General features: G+C 32.6%; 7 protein-coding genes across 7 annotated transcripts; 4 read left to right on the forward strand and 3 right to left on the reverse strand.

The window, feature by feature from the left end:
• Positions 1-2: 2 nt before the first annotated feature.
• MONOS_17820 (uncharacterized protein) lies at positions 3-1,966 on the reverse strand. Its single transcript, XM_067870778.1, has 4 exons — positions 1,862-1,966; positions 1,744-1,777; positions 1,180-1,685; positions 3-1,118 (listed from the first exon to the last, which is right to left on the reverse strand). The coding sequence occupies exons 2-4, from the start codon at positions 1,766-1,768 to the stop codon at positions 372-374; spliced, it is 1,278 nt and encodes a 425-aa protein (XP_067724299.1). The 5' UTR covers positions 1,769-1,777; positions 1,862-1,966; the 3' UTR covers positions 3-371.
• Positions 1,967-2,550: 584 nt separating this feature from the next.
• Positions 2,551-3,728, forward strand: MONOS_15476 (uncharacterized protein; the record flags this gene model as incomplete). The annotated part of the gene is made up of 3 exons (XM_067868354.1): positions 2,551-2,637; positions 2,831-2,982; positions 3,230-3,728. 3 exons carry the CDS (start codon positions 2,551-2,553, stop codon positions 3,726-3,728), a joined length of 738 nt encoding a protein of 245 aa, XP_067724300.1.
• A 5,731-nt stretch (positions 3,729-9,459) lies between these two features.
• MONOS_13703 (uncharacterized protein) lies at positions 9,460-9,768 on the reverse strand (the record flags this gene model as incomplete). The annotated part of the gene is made up of 1 exon (XM_067866430.1): positions 9,460-9,768. The coding sequence occupies one exon, from the start codon at positions 9,766-9,768 to the stop codon at positions 9,460-9,462; it is 309 nt and encodes a 102-aa protein (XP_067724301.1).
• Positions 9,769-10,719: 951 nt separating this feature from the next.
• Positions 10,720-11,253, forward strand: MONOS_13704 (uncharacterized protein; the record flags this gene model as incomplete). Its single annotated transcript, XM_067866431.1, has 1 exon — positions 10,720-11,253. One exon carries the CDS (start codon positions 10,720-10,722, stop codon positions 11,251-11,253), a length of 534 nt encoding a protein of 177 aa, XP_067724302.1.
• Positions 11,254-11,652: 399 nt separating this feature from the next.
• MONOS_13705 (uncharacterized protein) lies at positions 11,653-14,322 on the forward strand (the record flags this gene model as incomplete). The annotated part of the gene is made up of 1 exon (XM_067866432.1): positions 11,653-14,322. One exon carries the CDS (start codon positions 11,653-11,655, stop codon positions 14,320-14,322), a length of 2,670 nt encoding a protein of 889 aa, XP_067724303.1.
• Positions 14,323-15,858: 1,536 nt separating this feature from the next.
• On the reverse strand, positions 15,859-18,223 carry MONOS_13706 (uncharacterized protein; the record flags this gene model as incomplete). The annotated part of the gene is made up of 7 exons (XM_067866433.1): positions 15,859-16,021; positions 16,094-16,907; positions 17,123-17,242; positions 17,336-17,509; positions 17,614-17,734; positions 17,795-17,901; positions 17,969-18,223. The coding sequence occupies 7 exons, from the start codon at positions 18,221-18,223 to the stop codon at positions 15,996-15,998; spliced, it is 1,617 nt and encodes a 538-aa protein (XP_067724304.1). The 3' UTR covers positions 15,859-15,995.
• A 965-nt stretch (positions 18,224-19,188) lies between these two features.
• MONOS_13707 (uncharacterized protein) lies at positions 19,189-21,483 on the forward strand (the record flags this gene model as incomplete). Its single annotated transcript, XM_067866434.1, has 1 exon — positions 19,189-21,483. The coding sequence occupies one exon, from the start codon at positions 19,189-19,191 to the stop codon at positions 21,328-21,330; it is 2,142 nt and encodes a 713-aa protein (XP_067724305.1). The 3' UTR covers positions 21,331-21,483.
• Between the last annotated feature and the right edge of the window lie 336 nt (positions 21,484-21,819).

Consider the following 21,819-nt stretch of genomic DNA (forward strand, 5'->3'; position numbering starts at 1 on the left):
TGTTTAAAGTCCTTCAGTTCAACAATTTTTAAAGAAATCAGGAAATCATTTGTCTGGAAAAAAATAGATTTGAAAAAGTGAGTAAAAAATGAAAGAACCTTCAGAGGAATGAAGATTTCGAATCTTCAATTTCATCAATGAATAATCTTTGTTCTTGATTCTGTAATTCTTATTTTTCTATTTGGAGATCTTTTTTCCAATTAGCTACGTAGAATCGCCTTTTTCAATTTTTTTTTTGCTGTATTCACAATATTTGCATATACAATTTTGACTATGAATTTAGTATCATGGCTTTTCGAACCCTGTTCAATTTCTCGCATTTAAAAATTTAAACTATTCTTCGACGAATGTTGAACTTTTGTTAATTTAATTTAAAAATAATCACAGAGATTTATTGAACATATATAAACATTAAAGCGATTATTGAGTAAAAATCCTTGTAAACTAAACATAATGTCTTCATATCCGTCTTCCTCCAACACGTCAAATATCTCTTTTGGTGATAATTTCCTATTTGGCTCTTCGCTTTTCTCCTTCATTTCCAGTTTCAGCCTTTTTGAAAGGATTTGGAAAAATATTGTAAAGTGTGTTGTTATTTCTTCTTCCAAAGTTGGACTGTGGATTTCCTTCAGCATGAAATCAACACACCCTGCCTTTGACAAGTCATAAACATCAAATATTTTCGAGCCCATCATGTGACTGAAGAGTTTGAAATGCTTTTTAAACATCTGCCAATAATTGTTCCTTGCAGATTTGAACAGCCTCAAAATGCATTCAACAAATTTGACATAATCTTTTTCTTGTGTTTTTGCTGAGAGAACAAATGATTCAACGGTTTTGCACCATCTCATAATTGTGTAGACTTCTCCATATTTCATAATTCGTTTTTCCTTTTTCTTCCAATCCACGCATTTTTCAAGTTCTTCCAATTCCTTTGTCACTTCTCTCACAAAATGCAGCTCATTCACAATCACACATTCCAAACTTTTTTCATAGCTCGATCTGCTGATCAAAAATTCCCATGCAGACTGATAGGCAAGCTGGGTTAAGTTGTGATGCTCCTGATGGTGTTGGATAATTTCAATAATTTCATCGATGTACAACTGGCTTTCTTCAACCTATTTAAAATTTAGTATTAAGCCTAACAATTGAAAAAAGAAAATCACAAAAGACTCACACTTTCCATAGGCTTATGCAGCTAAAAGCTATCAAAGCCATTTCTATTTCTTTTTGAGTTTTAACGCTTTGCTCCTTGTTCAAAGAAACTTTCAAAAGGCAGGACGCACAAATGGTGAGCAATTTGTCTGGAAAGTTGTTGGCGAATCTTCGGAGTGTTAAATAGCATTCACATAGATCAATCAACAGCTTTTCATTCCTTTCTTCTTTTTTCTCACTTTCGTCAATGATTAACTTTTCAAATCTGAAACGCAATGAAGTATAATCAAACAAATTGTTCCAAAAATTGCACATTGACTTACAAAATCCAATATGCTTCAACAACAAAACAGCATTTTCCAATGACAAATTCTTTTCTTCCATCTTTTTGATTATTCTATTGAACAGCTCTATATTAATAGCCGATTTCATTTCCTCTTCATCCATTTCGTCTATAAAGCAATTCAATTCATCAATCAGTTGTTTTTGTTCACAATTATCTAAATTATGCTTAGATTCAGAAAATATTGCTTGGAAGAACGAAAAACAAAAATGAGCCGATAGAAAGCGGTATAAATAAAAACACACTTGAAAACTTTTCTGCAAATGACATCTGCTGAACCTTATTCAAAAATAATTGCAATTGTCAAAAAATTGAATCAAAAATTTCATTATTACTTGAACAACTCAAAACAAGCGCGAATACCTATGTACTTAGCAAAATATATCAAATACGATGAGTTTCAATATCCTTTGATTAAATGTGTTTTTCGTTTAATATTTTACAAAACAAAGGAGCACTATCAACTCTCAATGAAAAATGGGAAAGATGATCAACAGAAAAAACTTGAAAATTAGCAAAGAATTTCTGTATTTGTTCAATAAGAAGTATTTTTACACATAATTTTTTTTGTTCGAATGCAGGAATAAATTATTCTGCTTCAAAGATATTGATAATGTTATAATTTTTTCTTGACCTTTTTTTTATCAAGACCATTTTTTTTAATTAATCATTAACTTATCCCACAATTTCTTATTTTTTAAAGATTTTTAAGTATATATATATGAATTCAATAGATAAAAATATATACATTTTGAAACAAACCCAATTTCGCATGGGGGGGAGATGGGAGGGTTTAGCCCCATCATTGAACTTCTGTGTGGAATTGGAGGATTTCATGGGGCATAAAACCTTCAGTTTGTTAAAAAATGCAATTTATATTTTTTTTTTTTTCATTTCATTACAATTAAAAAAATAAAAAAAATTATGATGATCTTTAAAATTTTATTAAAATGATAATATCTACAGAAATAAAATTTAAAGAAGGTTAGAAAAAATTACAGAGAGCAATGTCTTCGCGCAAGTACAGGAATTTTCACAGTCGTCTGGATCGAATGGCTCACATCGTTGTCCATGGAGTAGTTCGCATCACGGATGCTGTTAATTCCAAAGAATTTCATCGTACAGGTATCAAAAATACAGTTTGAGCGCTGAGAAAAGGAAGGCTTGTTGGAAAAGTTGGCAGACCTGCAGCAGAAGTGGGTGAAAAGGAACAAAGAGTTTTATACATTATTCACATTGAAGCATAGAATGGAACATGTTTAAGTTTAAAAAAAAACAAGAGAATTGGTTTGTTTTTTTATTATTTATATGTTTTATTCATTTGTTTTTCAGATGGAAAATGAAATAAACGACAACGATGATGAAGATGCGACATTTACAGAAGTATCAATGTCTGCCACGTATGGCTTTGTCAAGCGTCACCCGGATCTGAAGACTGGAACGCCGAAGAATTTGGACATTAACAAACTGGCTGTCGTGCAGAAGTGTTTTAAAACCCTGGTACAAAACACTAGACGAGCTGCATAAAAAGTTCCATTTCAATCCGTCTTTGATTGCAAACATCGACGAATCTTCAACGCGCGTTCCTACAGATTCAAAACAGCTTGTTGTCCTTGCAGTAGATACGAAAGAAGGTATTTCTAAAGAACCACAAAGAATGATTAATTCTTCATTCGTGACATCTGTAACAGATGATGAATTATCCTTTCTTTCTGTTATTCAATGACCAAGTGTATATTTACCAGAGGAACAGAATAGCCTTTTATCTCAAACGAAGGAAATTTGGGCATATGGAAGCGGATGGATGGACAACAAATGTTTCAAAAGGAATGCTCTCACCATTCTTCTTTCTTCCATCATCGAAAGAAGAAAGCGCATGTCACTGGAAAACGAACACATTCTTTTCCTTCTTGATTCGCATGCATCTCGCGCAGATCCATCGATCTGGCGAGAATTCCAAGAACAACAAGTCGACGTTTTAACCTTCGTGCCACACAGCACACACCTCTGTCAACCACTGGACAGAGGGGTGTTTGCTGAGTTCAAATCTGAATTGACATATAAATTTGAGGCTTCTTCTTCTTCATCTTCCTCCAAACGAGCTGCAATTTCCGACGTTCTGCCTCAAGCCATCCACACAGCATTATCTCCTTCTGTAATACAGAAAGCTTTTGTCTGCAGTGGTGTTCTTCACAATTCTTTTGGGCCAGATCTTTTGAAACTGCTGTAATCTTCGATTTACCCTCTTCCATCCAGAAGAAAATGATTTTCCTTTTATGGAAAAGTGATAACCGACGAAAATCTTTCAGGGAAATGGGAAAATCATTTGAAAATGAATATTGAAAGGAAAAATGAAATGGATGAAAAGGAGAAAGATGAAGTGAAGACTGTTGTGGATGAAAAGAAAAAAATAAAAAGAAGATTTCTTCATGTGACAAACGATGATTCTGATGATGAAAAGAAAGACAATGCATTAAATCGAGCTGAATGAAAAATGAAAGTTATCAAAAGAATTAATACTGATTTTGTTAACATTTTATAATATTGTTTTTAATAATTTTTTCACTTCATTTTTTTTGGATCAGAATAAAGAAAAAGTGTCAGGATAAAATAATAATACTGTATGTTTTTTATTTGACAATTTCACGAAAGAAAATATTGAATAATTTGAATGAAAATAAGATCAAGTTTCAACAAAAATGCATTTGGCATCGTTGCAAAGAATATGAATATTTTGCTCATGTTCTTTTTTCTTTTCCAAAATGAGTTTTAATTGTTCTCTTTAACTGTTGGGTTCAAATGTTTATTTTTGACTAATCAATTTTCAACAATCACGTTAATTGGTCAGTTAAAAAATCCTGCAATTCTAATGAAGAATTATAAAAAAGGAAAATTGTCAAAGATAATACGGACATTAATTTCATTTGAAAAAGAATTGCAAATCATTTCTTTTGACAGCCCAAGTGCCTGAATCAACATATTGACAACAACAAACGTACTCAAGAGCACCTACACATGAATTCAGAGACTCTTTCGTTCGTAACTTGAACTAATCAAAGTTAGTGATTACAAAAAGTCCAGGGATGAGAAATAAAAAAAAAAAAAAAAAAAAAAAAAAAATTTATTTATGTAAACATAACTTTCAATGATTAAAGTATTGAATGATAATAGAAAAGAAAAAAATTTTGATGAAAATGAGATTATGTTTCCAAAAATAAGTCGAGGAACATGTTGAAGAAAAGACAATAGAAATTTCTATTTTTAGAAATTTTTTTCGCACAAAACGTTGACCATATCAAGTTTTGAGATATTGATTGTATTGCCAGCGATTAATCAGAGAGAAAAGACTATAGTTCAATATTATGTGAGAAGCACTTTGAATTTGTCAATTAGCAATCAAAAACAAAATCAAGATAATGCAACAAAGGAATCTCAATTCAAATTCAAAAGTTCAATACAAATAATTTATTCAATGGAAAGAGTTATTTTTCATTAAATATTATCCTTTCCTTTTCAATCGAAGATTGAATGTCATATGCATTTGTTTGAAAGAATTAAAAATAATAACGTCAAATTTGTCCGGATCAATATGAAATCGTAGAAATTGCAGTTTAAAATCTCGCTGAAAGTTTTGGAGGATTTCACAATTGTGAAGAATGAAATTCTCAAAAATGAAATAGGCTTTCTAATTAGTTCATTTTGTTTTTCACATGAAGTTCTCATGTTCATGAAATAAAACCAAATAGCTCCAAAGGATTTGTATTTCTTTAAATACTTATTTTTACAACCTGTACATTTTAATTATTCAATAGGGTCAGTAATTTATCATATCCCGTTCTTTTCATCGGGACATAAAATTTCTGGCTCACAGGAGCACTTTAGAAAAAATGAAATAACAGGAAACTTTCAAAATGTTAATATGTGCTATTCCTGAAAATAATTTTTATGTTTTAAATATTAGTGAAAAGATCTGGCGTTTTTTGTTTTATTTTTTAGATCAAAGACTTGCTCATATTTCAACGAGTTTTTTGTTTTGAGAGTTTTGAGTGTTGATTTTGTTATTGAACATAACTTCTTTACAATTTTGGTTATTTTTCATTGTTAAACACTTCGTTTTTTTATTATTTTTTTCATTTCACTAAATTTCGATAAAATTTAAAATAAATTGTGAAATTAGAGTTACCATGTTTTTGTTTATTGAAGAATAGTTAAAAAAACTGATTGATATGTGTACCATCTCAGTTTTGAAATGAAAAAATATGATTTGAAGCAAAGGAAATAAAAAAACTCATAAACAAGTTTTTGAGCATAATAATCATGATCATAAAAAATTAAGGATTTTCATCCTTTTGTATATCTTTATTTATTGATAATTCAAATATTTTCCCATTTTAATTAACGAAAAAACTTATTTATTCAGACGTATTCTTCAATTTTTCGAAATTAAGTGAAATGGAAAAAGTCATAAAAAAATGAAGTGTTAAACAATGAAAAATAACCAAAATTATAAAGAAGTTATGTTCAATAACAATAACAACTCTAAAAAATCTCAAAACAAAAAGCTCGTTGAAATATGAGCAAGTCTTTGATCTAAAATAATAAATCAAAAAACTCCAGATCTTTTCACAAAAATTAAAATATGAAAAAATATTTTCAGGATTAGCTTTTTATTATATATTAAAAATTTTCTATTTGAATTATTTTCGAAAAGTGCACTGAAGATCCAGAAATTTTAGGTCCCGATAAAAAAAAGGGGATATGATAAATTACTGACCAAATCTTTTTTCTGGACTTTTCATCATTTTCAACAAATATACCAAAACGCAATCGCATATTCATTTATATATACACTTTCAAAAGATGTCTTTTCTCCCAAATTGATATCTTTGCGTTTTTGCTCTTTTTCATTCCCTCTTTTCCTCAATATCTCAAGTGTCTATTAAATGTGACAGTGAAACGTTCAAATTTGGAACAACATAAAAAGGTTTTTGTATGTCAGTGGATTGAAGCAAACACTTTTTGGATAAAATATATTTTCATAGTTGCTTTCTGTTATTATTTCTTGTCAACTTGCATATCACATGGTTTCACATGAATGTCAACAGAAATATGAACACAAAATTATTTGTTTTAATGATTAGCATCCACAGAATAAGAATAATTTTTTTCTCTCCAACTTTTGGCTTTTGGAAATTGAAAGATAACGTGCTCATTAACTCATCTTGAAAAAATCCAGAACGTGCTTTAAACAATGAGGAATATATTGTTCATGATCAGCTGAAATTGAAATGGAAATCAAAAAACAATGGAAAGAATATCATCTTATTCTATCAAAATCGAGCCATTTGAATGTTCAGTTTTTGTGCTTTCAACGAAACAGAATCACAGAAATAACGTCTTTTTTGGGTTTTAAAATTCATATTACAGATATGAGAAAAGTTCAGTTATTAACTGATAATATCTTTTTCAATTGCTTTAAAGTTTTCAAAAGTCTTCTATAATTGTCTTCAATACAACCTCACTTGTTTTATGATCAGATTATTCATTTTTTTTAAAACATGGAAAAGCAAACTCATTGCATTGAGCAGATATGCATGTTGAATTGCTCTCGCTGGAGTCCTTATTACTGAAAAATCTCTAACTTTAAGAAATTTGTGGATTTGACAATTTCTCAAATATATTTTCTTCATGATTATTTATGTTATTTACAAGAATTGGGAGTGATTCAACCATTATATGAGATCATATGAGCGACGTTTAAAAATACATCACTTCCATTTGCTCACGATGTAAATAATTATCTAATTATATCATATTTCGATTCGACCTAAATTCATAAAAAAAAGGCAAACCTTTATAAAACTTTTGTGATTAAGATTTTGATAAGACCTGTATTCCTTCGTTTTCACAAGTTCGTATCAAACTGAAAAGAAAGAAAATGTACAAATTTCATTGTTTTGCTATTTCTGTGATTGGAGCGATGATTGAACTTGATTGTGAGAATAATGTTTTTCAAAAATTTCACCAATCAAACCTTGAAAGAGAAAAGAACAGAAATTTGGAGTATTCAAGGAATAAGTTCATTGAACAAACAAGAAAAAAAGAAATGAGAATTGGATTCGAACGAAGTATTCTGAAAGCAAGACAAATACTTCGCAATTCTTCAATTGAAATAATCCAGATGATCCTTGTTTGCACATGCACGGAAAACTCGTTTTCAGTTTATTCTGAAAGTTCATTCAATATTATGTCAAGTATTTTTGAGTTTCCAAATGAGAGTAATCACTCTCCTCTCAGCTGTTGTGAAGGAAGCGTTTATTTGACTAATATTTCGATATTTCCAAATTCAATAAATCGAAGAGTTGGACCAATTATTGAAAGAAAATCACATGGAAATACTAATGCTTGTAATGGAAGATTATTTGTTAGATGCTCTTTTTTCACAACCTTCAGCATTTCGTCAGGTCCGTTTCTTTATTCGGAGAGTGTTTCGAGTGTTTTGATTAGCAACTCCATTTTCGCAAATATCTCTTCAAAAACATTTGTCGATTCAGTTAATGAGAAAGTGGGTCCATGTTTTTCCACGGTTGAAAGTTGTTGTTTTCACTCTGTTCGGAACGTGATTGATGGAGGAATTGTGAAATCTATCAATTCCCCATCGTCATCACTCGTTTTTAGAAACTCAACACTTCGTTCCTGTTATCGATCTGTAAATGAAAACACCGAAAAGATTGGATCAAAAGAAGATCCCATGAAAAAATCTCAGAGAATAATGGTAGAAAATGGCGATCATGTATTTGAATGGTGTGAATGGAAGGATCTTCTCAAGTCAACTTCTGAAGGAGGTGCTATTTGTTGTCAGTTGAACAACAAAAAAATGTCGATTTCATTTTGCTTGTTTGGGAATTGTTCAACATCCTCGAGCGGCGGAGCGATATATCTCGACTCTTTATCTGATACAAAAATCACCTTCACAAATTTTTCATTATGCTTCTCTGATACGCATGCAGGTGGAATGTTTTATCGAACTCCATCAGCAGCGTCTTTCGAAATGTCAGATTGCCTTTGTACAAATTGTTCAATAAAATCCGACAGAGGCCCTTTCACATATCTTTTTTTGGATGGGCACTATTCAGGATATTTCTTGTTTAAGAAAACAATAGTGATGAACAACAAACGGAATAATAGTTTTGGGGCTTTATCCTTCAGTTTTCCAACACAGACAGAAATTATGAATATTTCTGAATGCCGTTTCGTCGGCAATACTGTGAAATCAACTTCAAATGATTGTGGAGGAGCTGCAATGTTTTTTTTTATTGCTATTCTTGGATGAAAGGAAAACAGTTTATTTCGTTTTGTTTCTTTCATAAGAATATTGACGAAGGAGAAAGAGGAAATGATGTAAAGTTCAGGGAGTATTCAAATCTGACATCATCTCCATTCCTTGAATGCTTTTCAACAGCAAGTGAAAAGAGAGTTTGGTATAACGGAACAGCTGTTAATGATGAATATAATGAATGGCTGCCACTTGGAGCAAGAAAGAGATATGTTGCGTAAAAAGGAAGTGATGATGAAGAAATATGTGGTGTTATTGAGGATGATCCATGCAAAACAATTGGGTATGCTGTTGATAGCGCTTTTGCAGATATGTTTCAAGCGTTGATTCTGTTGGAATCATCGTTTAACCCTTCTAAATCAATTAACATTGGAAGGAAGATAATTATTTTGGAGGGAAATGGGATTGAAAAGTCAATAATAACATCTTCTAAGCTGCTTTCAAATTCATTATTCCAGATATCAACTGGAATGCTTTCAATTTCTTCCTTAAAGATAATTCGTGTGCCGTCTCATATGGAATCACCAACCCTATTTGCTTTAAATGAAACAAATGGAAAACTGCAGTTGAGCTTTCTGACAATTGTTGGAAATGGAGAATCCTGTCCAATAAGAAATTGCTTGTTTTAAATTGAATCAGGTTCATTTTCGTTGAACAACACAAACATTTCACTGTTAACGTTCACATCGTCTGTTGTCATATTGTCACTTGGATTGCTTAACACACCTGTGCTTATAAACTCTTCATCATTCGCATCAGTCACTTGTCTGGAAGGAGGGTGCTCAGCTTTTTTCAGCTTTTCATCAACATCTACCTTTTCATTATTTTCTGTTGAAATATCAAATTGTTCTTGTTCATCACTCTTATCCACAGCTTCTTTACCAAAATCAACAAATGGAGGTTGTTTTTCTTTTTTCTCTTCATCTTTAACCATGCAGTTGATTGTGAGGGATACTTTGTTTTGGAGATGTTGCGTTGACGAGAAGGATAAAAAAGGGAAAGGAGGGGCAATTTTCGTGGATTGCAAGAGTTCAGGCGAGTTAAAATTTGAAGAAGTTTCATTTGACAGATGCGCTGCGGGTGTTGGAAATAATTTGTTTATTGTGAGCAGTTATCTGAATGAAACAATCTCAAAGGAAAGGTTTTTATTTCAATCGAAAAGTACAAGGCAGATAAAAATGGATTTGTTGGAAGTGATGAAACGTTTGTTAATATTGATCTTTTGAGGTTCTTGATGGAGTACAAAGAATAGACAGTATTCGTTTCAAACGTGAATGAATTGGACATATTGAGATGCGGAAGTAATGAGGAACCTTGCAATTCGATTGAGTTTGGATTGTCGCATTGGATCGGTGAGGTAATTGAAAAGTTGGTGGTGATTTCAAAAAGTGTGAAAGTTAAACGCGAAATTGACATGAGCGGAGTTCGGATTGCACCTGACAACGAAAATGAAATGGTATTGATGAACTTTGAATCTGAAATAAATGGAAATGAAAAGTGGGTGATGGAGAACAGTGAGAACTTTTCAATGGAGCTAATCTCAGTAATGGTTCCCGGTTGCTTCTCTCCTCAAAGGAAATGTTTGATTGAATCACGTTCTGGAATCCTCAAAATGAGTCAATGCTGATATGCTCCTGAATTGCTTTCTGCAATTGTGAAGCATTCATTAATTTTTGTTATATCTGGGAGTTTTGAGTGCATTCAATTGTCGATCGATACATCATTAGCTTGCTCATTTTGTGAATCGCTGTTTGTAATTTCCACACAATCAGCATCTATATCTTTCCTCAACACATCTCTTTCAAATGTCAAAGTTCAGGATAAACCTCTCATAAACATTCATCATTCTCAAGACAGTATTTCAAGGAATACCGTTTGCGAAGTGATGGTGCATTCAGTTTGTGTGAATGCAATAAACCAAGGGGATACAAACGAAAGTGTGATTGAAAGTGTAGGAAATGAAAGTGTTGGATTGAAGTTCATAAACTCAACATTCAGAGGGTGCTTGGCAAAGGAGAGTTTGAAAGGAGGAGGGATGAGAGTCAAATTGAGAGGAGAGAGCTTTTTGAGGATAACCGATGGGGATATGGAGTGGTGTGAGAGTTCAACTATTGGTGGACGTGGAGGAGGGTGCTATTTGGATTGCGTAGGCGAAGATGAATGGAAAAGTGGAATGGTTGCTCCAATTCTTGATGTGAAATTCAGAGGTGTCAGATTTGAGGCGAACAATGCAAGTGTTGGACGAGATGTATTCATGAAATGTCATGTGATAGAAGAGCAGATTTCAAAGGAAAATTTTCAAGTTGATTTCGACGAAGAAATATTTGAAAGAAATAATGCAATGCACGGCGAAGAAGTTGTAAATGAAGGTGTTGATATTGATTTAATTCCATTTGTTGAGTTTTTTAAAGGAAGTTAAGTGTTTGTTGGAGTGACCGGCGGAAAAGATAACGCAAGATGCGGAAAAGTGAATGAACCATGTTTATCTCTGAATGAAGGCGTTAAGCATTTGGGAAGTGAATTTCATCGGACTATTTTTGTGAACACTTTCTGCTGCGTGGATAAAGGAATAAAGGCAAGAGACGTTCACATATGCTCCATTAGTTCAGAGAAGAGCAAAGTCTTTTTAAATAAGCAAATTGGGGAGTTTGAAGATGAACGATGTGCTTTATTGATGTCCGGAGAAGGATCATTGAACAAACTGATTATTGAATTTGGAGATGATATTGAGTTTGAAGGAGATTCAATTATTGAAGTATCGGACGGAAATATATCAATTTTGTATTGTGAAATTCTGTCGCAACAGTTATATCCGTTAATGCTGAATTTTTCAATTGTCATATTGAAGGAAGGGTTGTTGGAGCTTTTTTGCACAACATTCAGCTCAATAAAAACTTCTAAGAAGATAATTTGCCTGATGAGTGGTGTTGAGATAACGATGACAAAAGTGAACATGACTGGAGTAATTTGTGAAAATCTGATGAAATGTGATGGATGTGCTTTGAATTGTAATAGTATGGTTATATGCTCAGCCGAAACCAAAGAAGATTCAATTGTTGTTGAATCAAATTCAAATGTCTCATTTGAAAAATTGAATGTTGAGAATGCAAGCGTATGCAAAGGTTCATTTATGACTGCAAGAAAGATAACAACAGAAATGAATCAAAATTTTCAACATGTCGAAACAGATGCAGATGCAAATTTCCTTGAGCTTTCAATTTCACTGTCTTCATTCAATAATATATCAACAAAATCAAATATCTCCCATGTGATAATCTGTCATTCTACCTCCTTTTTAAATATCTTCAACGTTTCATTATCAAATTTGAATCCATCTTCATCCACGACGATAGGAAAGGCTATGTGCATCATTTCATGTTTAAATGGATTGATTACTCAAAGCCAGTTCAACGGAAATTGCATAAAAACAGATGAGAATAATGGTGAAAATAAACTTGAAAGAGATATATGTTCATGGAACGGATCGTTGTTGGCTGCTCTGAATAGCGTAATTGTTTTGAACAACACTGATATCTGTTATTCATCATTTGGAGGTTTATCAGAAAGTGGAGGATACGTGATTATTAAAGCAGGTTATTTTTCAAACAACAATCCTGAATATGAAAGATATATTTCAATCAGAAGAAACATATTGTGCTCTGAAAATGGAATCATGAATGTTGAGAGCTTAAAAGGAGGAGATGGATGGAAAGACAATTCATCAAAGTGGATTATGAATGAGGGATGCAAATTGGAAGGGATTGTTTCAGAAAGGGATTCGTCATTCTTTATTCCTATATTGGAGAGTGTGGAAGCAAAAGAAGAGACAAATAGATTGAAGCTGATATTCAAAGGAATGCTTTTTATTCCATTCAATCTGTCATTCAGAGTTGTGAAGAGAAAAGGAGAAGAGAAAGAGATTGAAAAACATGATTTTGAAGGAAATGGGTTTTTATCAGAAAGAGAAGTTGAAGGGTGTGTGGAGAAAAAGCTGATGAGCATCTGTGGTGAAGAGACAGAAGTGAGTGTGTGTATTCTGTTTGGTGATTTGAAAAATCCATCTTCAACTGATTCTTTCATTCTGAAAAACAGAAGTGAGCCCAAGGCAAATGGAGATGAAAGGATTGCTGAAGGAGGAAAAGAAGGAAAATCTTCTTTGTTGTTGATTATTATTGTGTTGGTTGTTGTATTATTCATTGTTCTGATTGTATCTGTTGTTTTGGCTGTTCGATGGAGAAAGCAAAAGAGAAGAATAGAAGAATTGGAAGTGATTGTTGAAGACACAGTGAAGAAGGATCAGAAGGCATTTGAGATGGTGACGATGGAGATGTCTCCTGAGGAACAATGGCGAAAAGCAGAAAATGATGCAGAAAAAGTAAATAAAGCGAAGACAAAGTTAGGTTTATATTCAAAGAAAATGGCACATTCCGAATCATCTGAATATTTGCTGGCAGAGAGTGGATCAACTGAATACATCTTGGGGAGAGATTCAGATAAGATTCCTGATTGGGCATTAGAAAAGTTGGAAGAAGATGAAGATGATATTTCAAGGAAGCGGACTCCATCCCCATCCATCTCATCCACTTCAACAACTTCAACCACTGATACTTCAGACACAGAATCCACGTTTGTTCGGAGAGAGGACTTGTGCCCCACCACCTCATCGATGTCGAATCTGGTGGATGCAATGGCCTGTTCGTCTCCTCATGAGAAACTGATTGTAGATTTGAGGGATTCATTGTTCATGTTGCTTCATGGAAGGAATGAGAAGAAAGAGATGGCAATAGGCACGTTGAAGGAGAGAGAAGTGACAGCTGCTCAGATCCTGTTCTGGGTGGCTAATCTTGCACTTTACTCATTTGATGAAATGGAAAATCCTCTTTCTTCTCTTTCCAATTTGAGCCCTCACATTGTTCTTTTCTCAGAACATATGGTGATCTGCATTGTGATGCATTCCGACTTTTCTTCTGACGATGATTCCTCATCCATCTCTTCATCGACTGTTGTAACATCTGCAAGTGATGATAGTGACTCTCTGCCCTCTTCTGCGTTTGAGGATGATGAAGACAACAGGAAGGAATGCATGCGATGGAAGGCGCCGGAGCTGCTGATGAACAAGAAGATGGATGCAACGAAGGAGTCTGTTGCATTCTCGATTGGAATGTTGTGGGAATGCTTAACATTAAAGATTCCATTTGGTGAATACGAAGCCGAAGTTGCTGGGCAGAAGATAGTCAATGGAGAGAGGCCAAGTGTTGAAGCCATTGGAGAGAGCAGCTTGAAGGGTTGTGTGATGTCGAGTTTTGCGACTTGCCCATCAGCGAGGCCAACACTCATCGATGCCAAAAGAGTGTTTATTGTGCGTTTTCCGGCAGATGCTGCTGTGCTCACAATGTCTGATGCCGTTGATATTGAGCAGTTATCGGATCGTGATGACTCATCTGGAAGGTTTATTGAAAGCGACAATTCTTCGACACTCACAAGCTGAACTGTTTCCCACACGACAACCGCAATGTTGTGACTTCCAAAGCAGAAACTGCAAAATTGAAATTTCAGTAATTTTATTTAATGCGAACGAAGCCCCAGAGTCTGTAAAGAAAGTGATTTTTTTTTTTTTTTTTTTTTTTGCATTTTTTGTTGAAGTCACTGGCTTCAAGAAGCTGATGAAGTTTCCACAGATAAATTGCTTTGGGATATCAATTATTCTTTTGCAGATGGATGTGATGGCTTTTGATGACGAGGAAAGGAGCATCATCGGTGGACAATTGGTAGTCATGGACGAGTCGGATTTGCTTGTCTCATTTCGCATTCTTCATTGTTAACTTGATTTTGCTCTTTGCCTCCATCCCAGAAACTCTTGCGATTTTCGTTTTCTTTTTGTTCAATCTGCATCTGTAAAAACATTGTAATTGCCTTTGAAGAATGCAAAGCTCTTTTCATCACTTGTTGTTTGTCAAAAATTCTCTTCGCCTGAGTTTTTTTGTTTCAATTCAATGACGATTTCTTTTCTTTGAATCAAAATCGTTCCAAGCCACCTAAATGTGCATTCTTTCATTCTCTTTTCTTTTTCTTTTCTTTTTCTTTTCTTTTCTTCTTTTTCCTTTTTTGTTGGAATTGAACAAAATAAAATCCTTATAAAAGTGATTGACTTACCTGCAAAACATTATCGAATATGTCTTTTGGAGCAACAATTTCCTTCAGCTGCAAGATTTCTTCATTTCATAAAAATCATCTCTTGAATTCTTTTCTGAACATCATTCTTCCAAAATTGATAGCAATTGAAAAACACGTCAAAAAAAACATTGCTTCTTTCATCTGCTTTACACGTGTCCTTATGGTTTGTTGAATTTTCTGAAAAGGAGCAAAAATTATACAATGTTTGCATCTTTTCTTTTGTCACTCTCCAATCTGACAATAATTTTCCGATATTATTTGCTTCTTGTTCATACTTTTTTGCTGTGCCTTTTGTAACACGGAGAGTGTTTTTATAGAAACACTTGCTATATAGAAGTGAAGTTCCGACAATAAAAGAGCAACTTTTTAATATCTTTTTTGAATATTGTCTTCCATCTTCAACACATATGTAACCCTCTAATTTATACTCTAGTTAATCACATCAAGCATCTTATACTGTTTCTCTAATTCAATAAATTAGTAACAAACATTATTATCTCAAATATTATGGGACTGATAAAATAAAATAAATCTTTTTGAATTCTTTTAACATTTTTTTTTCTAAACAAAACTCTATTTCTCAATTTGAGCATCAGCATCATAAAAAAATAATATAAAATAAAAACTATTATATTCTGTCTAATTTTTTTTTCTTTCCTGATGACAACTTTAGCCATAGTGACTTGATGCATTTTTGGAATTATCAAATTTTGCTTTTGAAAAAGATTTCTTTTTCTTTTTCTTTTCTTTTTTTTGCGTCTTTTTTCTTTTTGACTATCACCTTTTTGCTTTTCCAAAATCCGATATCTCTTGAAAAAAGAAAAAGAAACTCACATATTGATGAATTCAAAATTATTTTTCACAATCCAAGAAACAATTTCAACGAAAAAAAAATTATCATCCAAAATAAAAAAATAAAAGGCTTATGAGTTATAAAAGCGAAAGATATTATAATTTTGAATTGAGCTTTGAGCATTGAATCAAGCTTTATGCAAAATATAAAAACCAGTCGACTTTAATAAAAAAAACAAATATGTGCAAAAATGAACATTGTTTAAACAATAATAATAAAAAAAGAAGCAAACCATGAAAGACGAGAAGGTAATATTTGATAAATTCTAAAATTCTTATAATTCTTTGCCTTACGGAACTTGGAATTCTTTTGTAGTACCACAACCGTTGATCAAATATATTTTCTATTTCATGAAGCTCTAAGGTTGATGGTGGAATAAAAGAAGTGTCGGTTATAAAATTTGGCCTGTTTAAACGAATAAATGATGAGGGGATGTTATTTACATGAAGAGAAAGCGAATTAGATTCAATATCTGATGGATTTTGCATTGATGCAGGTGAAAGCGCAGATGAGCTTGGATTGTTTGAACACTCCTTTTGATTCTCTCTATTGATTACCATCATATCATTATCATCTTTCTCTTTCACCTCAATACTGTGCGTTTCTTTGCGCTCAAGCTCAAAATTGCACCCATCTTCACAGCTGCAAGTGTTGCTGTTAGAGGCAGTGTTGTCGTCTGATGATGATGATGATGATGATGATGATGCAGAACGTTGATGATTTGGATTCTTATCAATTGGCTCTCTGCACACAGGGCACATATACCCATGCTTTCTGATCCATTTTCTCAGACATCTCCGATGCACCATGTGCCCACAGGATGCAATTGTCACCACATTCAATTTCTCAAAAAAGTCTTCTTTCACTCCCAGATGGACTTGCTTACCAATCAATTGTGATTTTCTGATATTGTGAAAAGACGGATCAAACTCAATCACACAGGTTGAACTGTTCTCGTCGAAATGATTCATTTTTTCGAGGATTGCTGGTCGAATGCTGTTGTCTTCAATAGCCCTCCCGAAACAATGCGCAGCATACATTCTTTTCTGAGAAATAATTGAAATGAATATTCAAATGATAAATTCAAATTGTCAAAAGATAGAAATTAATTGAAATGGATTATTAAACAGCAAGTTAATCAAAAACATTGAAATTTATTTCAGAAAAAGGAAATGTCGTTTAAATTATTGAAAATTATTATGAATAAAATTCAAGAGAATAAAAAAATAAAATACAATAAAAATATATTTAAATCACATACAAAGCAGTTTATGTACTCACAAAATTTTTTTCGATAGGATCGATAACAACATGGACAAAATGTGAATATTTCTGGATGCTTTTGTGTGTTCCCATCCAACAAGTCGCGTCTTTCACTTTCCTAACAATAAAGGCAAAAAATAATGTGTTAACATATTGAAAAAGAAAGAAAGAAAGAAAGAAAAAAGAAAAGATTTCTATTTGAAAATCATACAATCCAATTTATGTTTGATGATATGTCTTTTGATGCTAAGCGAATAGAAGTTATAATTGTCAAAAAAAGAATGATGGATGGAATTCCTTTCATTGCATTATTCACATTAGTCAGTGCTAAAAACAACTTATGAATAGCATTAACAGGTCTTTTTTTAAAATATGTCATGACATTCTTTCACCAACAATTGCAGTACAGATTTTTGTGTGTTTGTCAAAATTATGTCAATTGAATAAATAAATAAATATTAAGTAAATTGGGAATAATAAACTGCTCACATCTATTTTCTCGTCTTCGTCTGAACATTTTTTTGTGCTAAACATTTTCTTAATAAGCCGCTCTTTTGAAATTTTTGAACGTTTTGCCCCAATGTCAACATCAGCAACAAATCCATCCTCTCTTTAAATAAAATATAAATTTTAACTTTTTCCATCGATAATAATATATAACGAATCAAACGTCATCAGTATCAAAGAATTTGTAACAGGTTTTTGATATTTTCTTCTCCATTCATCAACAATTTTATGTGCCAACGATCTGCATCTTTCTTTTGTCTCGCAATCTTGCTGTTTAAAAGAAATGAATGGTATGAGAGAAAGAAAATTTGCAAATAAGCAAAGAAAATTTCATAACTGGAACAAATATCAAAGACAGTTGTCTATTCTTTTCTTTTCCAACTGATCTTACAATTTTTAACAGTTCAACGAACCTTTCCATGCTAATGGTGTGCGTTAAATCGCATATTTCCATTGGAGGTAAAATGTCAACTGCTAAATAATCAGTTAAAGATGAAATCTCGCTTTTTTTAAAACATAAATTTGGCTCAATTCTTGGATCTGGAACTCCTTCAGCAAACAATGATCCAAAAACATATATAATCACAAACATATTAAATAATTTCATTCTACAAAAACAAAAATTTAACACAAAATAACGAAAAAATGAAAAAGCAATATTCAGTTATTTTTTATGGGAATATCAGTAAAATATTTTATAATTTTATTTTTGAAAAACTTTTTAAAATATTCAATATGACGATCAGGTTAATATGAAAGTTGTTAACACAGGTGATTTCCAAAAAACAGAGGAAATTTGTTGTTGTTATTGTAATAACAACTTTTCTTTTCGAAAAAAAAAAGAGAAGAATGAATGCGTTTGCAAGCAATTCATCGTAACTTAACAATCAATGTGATATACATTTTCATTTTCATTTTTAAAAATTGAATGACTCATCTTTATTTGTTTTTAGCTAAACAAAAATGGACTATGACTAATTTTTTCCAAATATTTTATCAAACTCTCAAAAGATAAAGCTGATACGAACATCAAGAAAAATAGTCGTATAAACATTTGTTTTAAACTTTGTGGAAATGTTAAAATGTTCACAATATTTCTTGTTCTTTTTTTTCGATAATAATTGATTTCCTTCCTTTAAATATCTTTGATCTTGTCAAATAATAAATTATCTTTGATAGATGAGAACTGATAAAATATTTTAAAAAAGGTAACGTATGCTCGATATACTTTATTATCTTTTCACGTGTATTTATTAATTTGTTTTTCACAAAAATTTAAAATGCATTTTGGTGTAATAATTTTATTTAATATTTAATTTTCATTTTTTATTATCAGAAAAGTTTCAGCATAAAATAATTAATTTTTGATATATGACTAACCTAGAAGCTAAAACAACTTATTTGCATAATACTTATTTTTTTAATTCAACGCAGTCTTTTATTTTATCAAGAGATCCAAAACGCCTTTATTCAAGGAGAGTCACTTCATCAAAATCAAATGCTTCTAGCGAAATTAGCGTTCATTCAAATATTTCCACTTCTGTTCCATTTTATATTATGGATAGTTTTTGTGAATCTGAAAATTTTCTTAAATGCAGCAATGATGAAGTTTATCCAAGGAAGTTTTCCGAAAGAGCCTCATGCTTAATGTCAAGTGACAATAAAAATACATCGTTATATCAGAATGCAATGAGATCTCAATTTGATGCAGATGACTGCTTTCGAAAATTGCAAGTTCATAATACCAGTTTTTTCTCTGATGAACCTGATGAATTGACAAAGTCTTTCGCAACACCAAGTCAAAAAGTGAAAAATGAATTCCTCGGACACATAAAAGAAAATGCATTAAATATTTATGATAAAGCAGAAAACCGTTTCAGATCCACTATCACTCTTACAAAGGAAGACTTTCTCGAGGAGTGTCGCAAGCTTCTTTTGAAAAATGATATCTCTCCTCCAGACGAAGCAACCCCATCAAGACAATCACAAACCAGTAAGCTCAACACGATTCCAACGATTCAGGAGTCAATATCTCCGCTAAGCAGCGACTCTGAGAAGCTCTCCTCTTCAAGCGTTTCTTCCACCGATGTGACTCGCCGCATTCTCGATGCCTCTTCTCGCATTCAAGTGGAAGAGCTGTTGCGCAGATGGAAGCCGCTCCCTTCTCAAAAGCGCAGCATGTGCTATGCTGTTGACAGAGTGGAGGACGGAGTGAAAGTGTCTGGCGTTGTTGAAGCAGTCCGCGAGAGGATGATTGAGCAGTGGCACAATAGAGACATTAAACGCAAACAGATGACAGAGGCAGACGAACAGCAGAGGAGAAAGTTACGACAAAGAAATGCGAAAAAGGAAGTCAGAGAAGCAAAGGAGTTTTACAAGCTATTTGGAGAGTGGGTAAGGAAGGATTGGGAAGATGAAGACGAGGATGAGGAAGAGAAGAGGCTGTGGCGTGAAGCGGAGCTGAAAGTTAAGCAGAAAGAAGAAGAAAAAGAAGAGAAAGATGGAAATGATTCTGTGCGAGGGATGACTTTGGAAGAGCTGAGGCGATGCTTGGATGATGCACAGAAAATGGACGATAGAGAAGAAATTGAGCTGATGAATGAAATTATGAAAAAGGAAAAGTTGGAAGAGAAAAGAATGCTGGAAAAGGAGCTCACGCCTCTTGACAGGTACTTCTTAATGCAAAGGAAACAGTACACAAAAAAGAAGGAAAAATTGCTTTCAAAGTCGTCTCAACTGGACTCTTCTTGTGGAGACGGAAAAATTGATTCAGAGAAAGAAGAAGAAGAAGAAATAAACACATTGCAGTTTCAGTTATTTGAGGAAGACAACAAAGATTCACATTCGATTGAATTGCAGTCTTATTCAGGTTCACATCCCGATAGCTATACATTGGAAGAAGATCACTTTAACAATAAAGCCATTACCAGTATTCAAGATGGCACTTTATCTGAGTCAAAAGGCACTTTCACTGCACTTCATTCATTTGCTGCTCATTCTTCTCCACTTTCTGTCTCTTCTCGAAAGAAACGAATTGATTTGCCGCTTCTGCATACACCTTTTGTTTCGACTTTGGAACAACAACAACAGTTATCTGAATACAAAACTGGAATTATCAAACATTTTGCAAACAATAAGCATTTAGGGAATTGCAATGCAAATCTTCCTTCTTTGGATGTGAATTCGATAAAAGCCTTAAATTCTCATTCAACTTCATTGCATGAATCGAAATATTTATCCGAGCCATTTTTTACTTTTCAAAACTTTTCGGCAGAATTATCAAATGATGAAAATGAGAACAACTTCAACATTTCCAACAATTCATCTTCGATTCTCGTTACTCCCTTTCAATTTCCTTTTTCAAACAAAATTCAATCTCAAACAGCATCTCTTTCACGGCTTCGAAAAGAAAAGCTAACTGATTTTCGGAATGTGAACAAGAAAAGAATGAAATTCATGTCTCAGCCAACAGAATTGAGGCGGAAGATGTTGTGGGTATTTGATGAGACGGTATACGTGGCAAAGCACAACAGACACGGGAAAAAGCAGAGAAAACCAATGGAAGTCTTAAAGGCACAGCAGGAAAGAGAAAGTTCTCAGACAAATGTAAATTTTGATAGAACGCTTGAAGATGTGTCATATTCATGTGTTATTGATAATTCTTCGTTTATGCAATCAATTGTGTATTTATTTTATTAGAAGAAAATATTTTAATTGTCATCTAAGTTTTGGTTGTGAATGGTTGAATTACATTTCAATTTTGTGATTTTTTGTATTTGTTCTTATTTCTTTTCTTTTCTTTTCTTTTTTTCTTTTTAAATTTTGAAAAATTGAAAGCAAAAATTAGGTTGATTTTAACATTTTTTGTTATAAAAAAGTTTCAAAAAGAATAATGATATTTATTCGTTCATAAATTTTATTGGAAATATTCTGACATTGAATTCATATCAAATAATGTGAAAAGCAATCAATGGAATTTTCTTCAAAAAAATAAAATACATAAGAATTGAAAAATTCAGTACCATATAAAATGCTAGTTGTAAAACATATAAAGAAACATAATGACAATAAAATTTTCATATTGCTATAAGCGCATACACAAACTAATTCATTCAAAAGAAAAGAAATACATAGCAAACTCCAAAACACAAACAAAATGAATGTGCATTTAACGAACTCATCAAATTT

Source organism: Monocercomonoides exilis (genome assembly GCF_001643675.1).
Source record: "Monocercomonoides exilis strain PA203 chromosome Unknown scaffold33-1116896, whole genome shotgun sequence".
Taxonomy (NCBI): domain Eukaryota; phylum Preaxostyla; order Oxymonadida; family Polymastigidae; genus Monocercomonoides; species Monocercomonoides exilis.

Coding starts and splice junctions, on each gene's coding strand:
- MONOS_17820 (XM_067870778.1), bottom strand. CDS start 1,768: ATGTCATTTGCAGAAAAGTTTTCAA. Junction 1,686..1,743: donor ATTTGCAGAAAAGTTTTCAA/GTGTGTTTTTAT, acceptor CGTTCTTCCAAG/CAATATTTTCTGAATCTAAG. Junction 1,119..1,179: donor GCTGCATAAGCCTATGGAAA/GTGTGAGTCTTT, acceptor AATTTTAAATAG/GTTGAAGAAAGCCAGTTGTA.